At 34.1% G+C, this 9,193-nt stretch overlaps 1 protein-coding gene across 1 annotated transcript; it reads right to left on the bottom strand.

Moving 5' to 3' along the window:
* LOC128208779 (uncharacterized protein C1orf198-like) lies at positions 1-9,170 on the bottom strand. The gene is made up of 4 exons (XM_052912377.1): positions 8,851-9,170; positions 5,576-5,626; positions 3,975-4,183; positions 1-3,184 (listed from the first exon to the last, which is right to left on the bottom strand). Exons 1-4 carry the CDS (start codon positions 9,118-9,120, stop codon positions 2,566-2,568), a joined length of 1,149 nt encoding a protein of 382 aa, XP_052768337.1. The 5' UTR covers positions 9,121-9,170; the 3' UTR covers positions 1-2,565.
* Positions 9,171-9,193: the final 23 nt, after the last annotated feature.

The raw sequence follows: 9,193 nt of genomic DNA, 5'->3' as shown, positions 1-9,193 counted from the left end.
TGAAGAATATAATCTTTATTTTGATAAAAAAATACCTCAATGAATGAACACAACACTTCTATTATGTTATTTAACATATTAATTAATATACATTTATAAAGAATATTAACTGTATATTTATATGTATATATATATATATATATAAAATCAAATAAAAAAGTAACATCACATTTTCTTAAATAAGCCGACTGTTTGCTTGTAGCTCATCAAGGATAATAATAAAGTCTTGAACTAGCATTTTACTATTATATATACATGTACACAGTTTTATCATGAATAAAATGCATCAAAAAATGAGAATACTGATAAGTACACACTAAATATTGTAAGTATCCAAAAGCTGTAATTGAGTATTGAACTAGTCTACAGTTGACCCTCCAATCTTACTGGTGAAATAAACATGTTTGTAAAATGTTCATGCACATTTTGTTTTCAGTTAATTTAACTGATAACTGTGAAAAAGTAGAAAATAACAGAAAAGAATTTCAAAATTTGAAACAGTCTTCACAATTACAAAGCAAATTTAGCAGTAGCAATGGTTGGGCCATATTGAATAATTGGATATCAGCAAATTTAACAGCAGCAATGGTTGAGCTGACCATATTGAATAATTGGATATCTGTTTTCATCATAAAAAAGCAACAAAAAAACAACCAAGCGTATACAAAACAGATTTAGTTAAAATGCTTTTAGAAAAATCATCATCGAAACAATGTCTTCAGGCAAGACTGATAAAAAACAAGCATTTTCAGTGAAAAGATATCCCCTGCCAACGATGGCTTGTTTGTGCTTGATGGCTTGTTTGTGCTTGAAGGTTAAAAAAAATCTCAGAAAGAATAAGATAAGCACATTGGTTTATCCCTTTCCGAGCCAAATTATAAAATATCGACCGGGACTACCGGTACTTTATGATAAAAAAATTTAACGAAATAAATCAGAGGGATGATTAAATAAAACTGTCTTTTCCGAAACTGCTTACTTGGAAACATCAATCATTGCAAAATAGTACTCAATAGTTGAGATAAAAATGTAGCCGTAGAAATTCACCGAAGAAGTTCATTGCAGGTTGTTGGTTCATAAAACATTCAAGTTTCATTAAATTCTAGCAGCTAGTTACTGAAAAACGGCTGCAAACAATGATTTTTTAATAAATCAAGGGCAATCACTCTAAGGAAAATTGACCAATCCAAAAGAAAAATAGACAGGCATCATCACAGTATGTTGGTTCTTATTTATTCCAAGTGTCATGAAATTCTACCAGCTAGTTGCATAGAAAAGGCTGCAAACATGGATCTTTTAATAAATCAAGGGCAAATAACTCATATAGAAATTTCACAATCCAAAATATAAATAAACAGGCATCATCGCAGTATGTTGGTTCATATTTATTTCAAGTTTCAAGAATTTCTACCAACTAGTTACTGAGAAATGGCTGTAAATGAGTTTTTCAAAAAATCAAGGGCAATAACTCCAAGTACAATTGACCAATCCAAAAAAAAAATGAACAGGCATCATCCCAGTATAGTAATTCATATTTATATAAAGTTTCATGAAATTCTGCCAGCTAGTGACTGAGAAATGGCTGTGAATGTGCATTTTTCAAAAAATCAAGGGCAATAACCCCAAGGACAATTGACCAATCAAATTTTTTTTTGGACGGGCATCATTCCAGTATAGTGGTTCATATTTATTTTAAGTTTCATGAAATTCTACCAGCTAGTTACTGAGAAAACGCAGGTGACGGACGGACGGAAGGAAGGACAGACAGACAACGCCATTTCAATATCCCCCTCCCTATTCCTATTTCATTGGCGGGGGATAACAAACATGCATACAATTGAAATTCACAACTAAGGGTACCTGCATGGTTATTGGCAGAGCAAATCAAGAATGTACAACTAAATATCCCAGAATCAATGTAACATGTCTAAATATTACCGGTAGGTGTTTATTGTAAATCAAGATAAATGTTTCTCATGCCAAGTACTGGTAAATAAAACTATGTACTTTAAATTATTTCCTTATTATTATCTAATTGGTTTATGGTAAGGGCTTTATAAATCATCCAAGGAACAATTATCATAAAGCAGTAATCTTACTATAAACTGTATTAAGATATATTTTACAAAGCAGGCCCCAATTTCTCAAAACTTCTGCTGAAGTCCCTTTTAACAGATATAAGCTAAACCCACTATTTTTGTTTTTCAATATTTTGCGTTTTATGTACTCTTTGAAAAGTTTTAAACATTTTGTGTTTTATGTACTCTTTTAAAAGTTTTAATACTTTAGATAAGAATTATCATTACGATTATCACAATAAACCATTTTTCATTTATAAAATATCATTATAAGTTTGTATTTTGGCTTACTGAAATAAGCAACTTAAGCATGTTAAGCTTAAGAAGTTCCGAGAAATCGCGGCCAGAGGACAGGTGAAGCGTGAGATTCAGTAATATTGCACTGTAGATACTGGCAAGATTCTAAACAATGACTTTGTACATTATTTCACAAACACTGTAAGACAAATTGTCAATCCAATGGCCTTATTGTACTATGTCCTCAGTTTTACCAGTTGTCAAGAAAATCAAAGCCTGTCTTGGAGGCATTCTGGCTGTCTGTCTCGTCAGCAGCCGGCTTGGTTACCTCGAGATAATCCTCCTCCTCATCCTCCATGGAGCCTCGAAGTAACTCGGACCCCACCCCCCTGTCCATTCCCATCCCCTGGGGCTCTACCAGTAGTGTTCGATATGGTGATGGAGTCCCACTGCTTGTATCATCTTCCCTACCCTGATTTACAAATGAGGACCAGTTCTCACCCATGGCCTGGTTATCAAAGGCATGGTGATTATCTCCTGTCCTGGTCACCAAAGTCTCATCATCTTCAGACTTTCTCGAAATGAGTGATTTAACTGGAGACCTGCTGAACGACCTCTGGCGTCGCGCTGGCCTTGTTGGTGCCGGGTCATTGGCTAGAGAGTAGCTGAGAATCTCTCTGCTGGAGACAGAAGGACTGCGGTTCATGTCTAATGAACCACGATTGATGATAAACGAACCCTGAGAGCTGGACAGGTCATCCACACTGCCGGTAAAGCCGTAATTGATGGCATCTGGGGTCTTGGATCTGCTGGTGGATGGGGAAGACTTGGAGGTGCTTACTGACTTACATGGACTTGAACTTCGACACCTGCAATTGAGAGGTCAAATGTTATTAAGAAAAATATTTCTGTGTACCTAACACAATATTTACTGAAACATACATCTTAAATTTTATCTATTAATTAAACAGCCCTATTTAACCCAGGATGCCCACTGTACACAATTAGAACTGCACGGTTGGTTTTTAATCAAAACAGCTCCCCTATGGTTGTCTCATTCAGTTCCACAACATTAGACATATGGAAATAGGAAAACATATGTGCATGTATGGAAAAGCATAGAAGGCTTGATACAGAAACAGTGGGACAAACACAATTAGTTCCTTATGACATTGACTTTGAACTTAACTAATTGTGGCATGTGGTCTGCACATCGTCTGAATATATGGTGAACATTTGTGGGTATTTGTTTCAAAATCTTTCAAGTGGTTCAAAAGATATGGAGCAGACACAACATATAGTCATATTACAGTCTTTTGACCTGTAATTGTGACCTTGACCTTGAACAGAGCTGGTTGTTACATGCTCACTGCATATTGCCTCAATATGGTCAACATTTGCCGGTAGTTAATTCAAAGTTCACCAGAGATATGGAGCAGACACGAAATGTATTCATATGATCTTTGACAGGTCTGTATGTGTGACCTTGACCGTAAGCCGAGTTGGTTGTAACATGGCTCTGCACATCATTTCAATTTGGTAAATATTTGTGGGTAGTTAGATCAAAATCCTTCAAGCAGTTCACGAAATATGAAGTGGAAACGATTGTCTCAAGCAAAAACACTTTGTCTCCCCATTTATGAGGAGAGCCATAATTACCTGTCAATAAGCTCTGGTCTGTCTACCCCTCTCAACAGTGGGTTGGTCATCCATACAGTTCCAGATGAGTTAACAGAGAACTCCCTCTCCCTGGATTCTCGGTCTTGAGATGGCTCCCTGCTCACCTCACTCTCCCGTCGCTTCCCCTTGCTGGGAACCTTACACAACACATCAGGTTCTAGGTCGTCAAGTGTTAGGTCCTGTTGACTCTTCAATAGACCAATCAAGTTTTTAATTAAAGCTGAACTCCCACAGATTAACTGTTTTGACAACTTTTTTTGTTTTGTTATGAACCATTTTTTTTGCGTATATGTCTGACCAGTGATTAAACACTGCTGACTTTTAATCAGATTGCAGATTTTGTGTCGCCTGACAAGGCGACATATAGCGGTTACTTTTGTTGGTGGTGGCGGGGGCAGCGGTCGCGTCCTGTTTTCACTTGTCCGGGCATATTTCGTAAACTATTAGTGGTATCAACTTGAAATTTCGTATGTAGATAGATCTTATTTAGGGCAAGTGCAGAGCACAAGAACTGTACTCTTGCTTCCATATTTTTAGAGTTACCACCCTTTGTTAATTTTCATGCTTTAAGTTTTGTCCGGGGCATCTCTTGTAGAATATAAGAGTAATCAACTTGAAATTTCATATGTAGATAGATCTTATTGAGGGCAAGTGCAGTGCACAATAACAATAACTCTTGCTTTCTTAGTTTTAGAGTAATTGCAATTTGTTAATTTTCATGCTTAAAGTTTTGTCCGCGGCATAAGAGATATCAACTTGAAACTTCATAGCTAGATAGATATCATTGAGGGCAAGAGCAGTAAACAAGAAATGTAACTCTTGCATCTTTATGTTTAGAGTTATTGCCCATTGTTAATTTTCAAGCTTCAATTTTGTCAGGGTATACATCTTAACTATAAGGGTATCAACCTGAAACTTAATAATAGATAGATCTCATTGAGGGCAAGTGCAGTGCACAAGAACCGTAATTCTTGCTTCCATATTTTTAGAGTTATTGCCCTTTGTTAATTTTAGTTGTTAATTTTTGGCCGGCTTTACTTTGTTACCTTCAGTTCAAATGCCACCTACACTTGAAAGTTAAATGGCAACATCTTTGTCTATAAATAATAAAATGCCAATCTAACAGCTGTAATGTTGACATTATTCGTCAGGCGACAAATCTGACTCGCGGAGTTCTAGTTCCTATTTATATGTATGTTCAAACATTTATGTTTTATGGCTGAACGCCTTAACGTTTTAAAAAGCAAAAATGAGTTTTCCAAACAATTGAAATGTGTTTGATTGTGAGTTATCTTACATGACTGAATTAAAGGCATTGATGCACAAATAAGCTGGTTCTCAATCATTTTTATTGAAAAAATGTCAAACTGTCAATTTGGGGAGCTTTAAGTGAAGATTTAAGAGATTTTAAAAATTATATATAATTAATTAGTTCCAGTAGAATGAAAGTCAAGACCTCACTTACCTTCTACATGTATACATTAAACAATATTTTTTATTAAGTCTAAGCCATTATTAATTAAAGAGATTAAGTTTGTTATCAAAAAGGAAGTATAGATGATATTTGTATGAAACTTTACCTTGGTTCTCCAGTTAAATGGGGATGAGTGTTCATCTTGCCAGGTCCAACACTGAAAATAGTAATGTAATACTTCATGAAAATTATGTAAGACTATGTGTAGCTTAAGTTAACATTGTAAGAGTAAGAATGATAACAGCCTCAATTAAAGTGACACTCTTATTCATAATCAATACATACACATGTATATAGCAAACATTATTTTTTGCTGATAAACCTTTAACTACTCACAAAATAATGCATTTATAGAAAATATTAATTATTGATAACAAGATTGTAACCATGTATTTAATAGCAGAGAGCGCAAAAATATTAAATGATTGGTGAATGCTAAATGATTTACTGTAGTCTACTATAGTCTCCTAAGGTAGATATATATGCTCATTGCTTTCAAAATAAACTCGGTATCCTTCATATGAACCATTGTTTTCAACTTTAATTCATCCTTTTTCGAATATTAAAACAATATTATTAATTGCGGTAAATCTATTTTGGGAGTAAGAGTGCAACTTGAATCAATTTAATGTCTTCAATTTTAATTTCCATTTGACACCGGCTTGATCTTACAGGGAATGCCTATATCATAATCAAACATATTGATTTTTTTTCTCTACAAATCCTGGAGAATCATTGCAGTGATAGCCTACAACACTGTAACACATATGCATTTTTTCAAACTGGGGCAATCTTAGTAAAATTCTATAACCTAATATCAATACAACCCCTTTTTGTTTCCTTAAATCTGAAAGTGAAAATTTGTGTAAATGTTGAGTTTTAAATGTTAAACAAAACTGTTTTGATTCAGATAACATTTGTTTAGGTTTTGCGTTTATATGATTAATATATAAACATCTACATGTACATGTAAGTTATACAACTCTAAAGCTCTGTTAATGATTGGTCAGGGTTTGAGAAATGGAACAATGTGTATGGTTTCAACACTGTAGATATTCACTTCAATAGTCATGCCTTGATTGCATATGTTTAATAATAAGGGGCAATGTGGAATGCCACATTTTAGACAGATTTTTCATTTGGTCAATGTTTTTTTTCTCAGTAGAATATAAGGTTAGTGCGCAGTAACTAAAAAATGCTTTTCCTACCATTTATTGTATTCTTTTGAGCAGAACTACAGGTATAAACAAGAAACAATGCAATACTATGAATCCATGTTTTCAATAGTTGACAGTAAAACACAATGACTCAGTATAAAACATGTTTCTATTTAACAAACAGTTACAAGGATTAGTTGACTGTTTATCTGAATGTTTGTTTTTCTATTTTAGGTAACAGTAACATTGACTATGACTCAAAATGCAATCCTATGTCTATAACCCTATAAACCAAGTATGGTCACAGTATGTCAACCCAAAACGGGTATTCAGTTCAGTTTCAACTGTTTATTCATTTTCAACCGTTTTCTATTTTTTGTTACAATGACCTAGACCCGAAGAGCCCATACATAATAATCCCATAAAAGGTTTCCTTACACTCTTCTTACCGTACATACCAAGAAGCTAAAATATGTGAATCCTAACTGAAGTTGTTCAGTTTCATCCATTTTTCTATTTTAAGACCTTGACCTTGACCAAAATTGCACCAAACGCAATTGCTAGATAGGTCTGCATAAACTCTTCCTTCAGTACCATTGAACCATTTTTATATTTTAGTAACAGTGACCTTAACCCCTGACTCCAAGCACAATCCCATGAAAGGCCCCCATACACTTTTCCTAGATACCAAGTTTGGTCACAATACGAGGGTATTCAGGAATTTTGTGGACTTCTTACATATTCTCTAAATTTTTTGTCTGAATCATTTAAAAATTCATGAATATTAAATTTTATATTTTTATCTAAGTGTTTTGCATATAGTCAATAAAAAATTTAAGTTTGTAAATTCAATGGGTATTGAAAAGTTACAGCTTTCAAAATAAAAGGAAAGCATGGTTGGCGCGTTATCTAAAATGTATGTTTACAAACCTATTATGTATCTTTCACAACATGCTTTTCTTCCACATTTATCTATGATATTCAACCAAATTACGTGGTTTATAGTTATTTTGTACCTTGACCATTTCGTACCTTCCAATTTTTGGTCATTTCGTACCCTTTGGATAGTCATTTTGTATCCTACCTAACTAGGCTATGAAATGACCAGAATCGGATGGTACGAAATGGTCAGGTTACGAAATGACTAGTTCCCAATTACGTCACATATTACGCTGACGTCATACTAATAAACCGTTTAAATTTCTGATGTCATTTCTGTTTACAGGTCGTTTTTATCTGACTTGATTACAAGCACAGTCTGGTATACAATATTGCGTCATCAGACTTTGTGGAAGCGCAAGGGGTGATCAAGTTTTGTGTTGGATTGGGGAAAACACCAAAAGAGACTATGATTTTGATGGCCGAGGCAAAAATGAAGCAACCTGTGTGCTGTTCATTAGTATTCAACTGACATCAACATTTTATAAAAAGGAAATTCCATAGAAGGCAGGGCTTTTTCTATAGTACCCACGGGTCCAACTATCGGACCCATTCCCAAAGCAAAATATAAGATATTTTTCCCAATTTTCATAAAAAAATCCCAATCCATTTTTTTTTTTTTTTTTTTTTTAGAAAGTCTTTTTACATGTACTGGATCATTTTCAACATCATATCAATTATGTGATGTTAAGTTTTTTTGATAATTGAATTCGGAAATCATTGATTTTCATCACATTTAGATATCTGTATGAAATATTATCTGTCATGATCGATTTATTGCAATAGATATTTACACCCAAGGATTGATATTTCAGCAAATTTGGGTCTTTTAAAGGGAGATAAACTAATATAAAACCATTTCCTAATTCGCTGGAGACTAGACAGCTTTTTCTTTTAACTGTAAAATTTCCCAATTTCGGCATTTTCACGACGCAAAATTTCCCAAAATGTCTAGGGTCTTTTTCCCAAATTGGGCAGAAAAAGCCCTTGAAGGAAAGAGGACGGAGGAAGACAAGGGGCACTACATTAGTGACGTCCGTGAACATCGTTGAAGGGGTTAAAGAGTGTTTGACGATTTTTGTTTTAGGGACTCTACAGAAACATAAAGGCGAACATAATGAATGTCCAAATGTTAAAAAAGTTTCTTTAACATTCATTATGGTGGCTATGACAAGTATGTATATAATATAACATTAGATAATAATTAAATACCAGCTTTTAAAAAGCCTTAAAAATAAATCATTATGTTCACAATTGCTAGACTCCTTCACTTCCGAATACTTACATCATTATCAAAATCAACTACTATTTTCTCTCCAGTTTCGACTTTCATTTTAGGGAAACAATTGCCATAAGCATTTAGTTTTTCGATGTTAGCATATTTCTCTCTCACAGTCATGTCAACCAAATAGTCATCGAGTAACATTTCTTGCTCTTTTAAACCAAGTTCCTTCCATTGTGTTTTCAGTGAACGTTTGAGTATTGCTTCATCCTTAATGATTTTACTGGCGATAGGATTAACCTTACTCATGTACGACTTGTATTTCTCTTCCATTTTGGTATTTAATTAAAAGAACAATTGTTGACAATTAACCGGAAGTAGGAAGTGACTGCTCCAAAATAATGTA

The sequence above is a fragment of the Mya arenaria genome, chromosome 11 (genome assembly GCF_026914265.1).
Source record: "Mya arenaria isolate MELC-2E11 chromosome 11, ASM2691426v1".
Classification (NCBI taxonomy): domain Eukaryota; kingdom Metazoa; phylum Mollusca; class Bivalvia; order Myida; family Myidae; genus Mya; species Mya arenaria.
The sequence above is the reverse complement of the archived record's forward strand: the minus strand, read 5'-3'. Positions and strand labels throughout refer to the sequence as shown.

Excerpts from the sequence above, each read along its gene's own strand:
- LOC128208779 (XM_052912377.1), bottom strand. The coding sequence starts at position 9,120 with ATGGAAGAGAAATACAAGTCGTACATGAGTAAGGTTAATCCTATCGCC. Across the intron at positions 5,627-8,850 it reads TAGTTGATTTTGATAATGAT|TGTTGGACCTGGCAAGATGA; the intron begins GTAAGTATTCGG and ends TACTATTTTCAG. Across the intron at positions 3,185-3,974 it reads AGACCAGAGCTTATTGACAG|GTGTCGAAGTTCAAGTCCAT; the intron begins GTAATTATGGCT and ends TCTCAATTGCAG.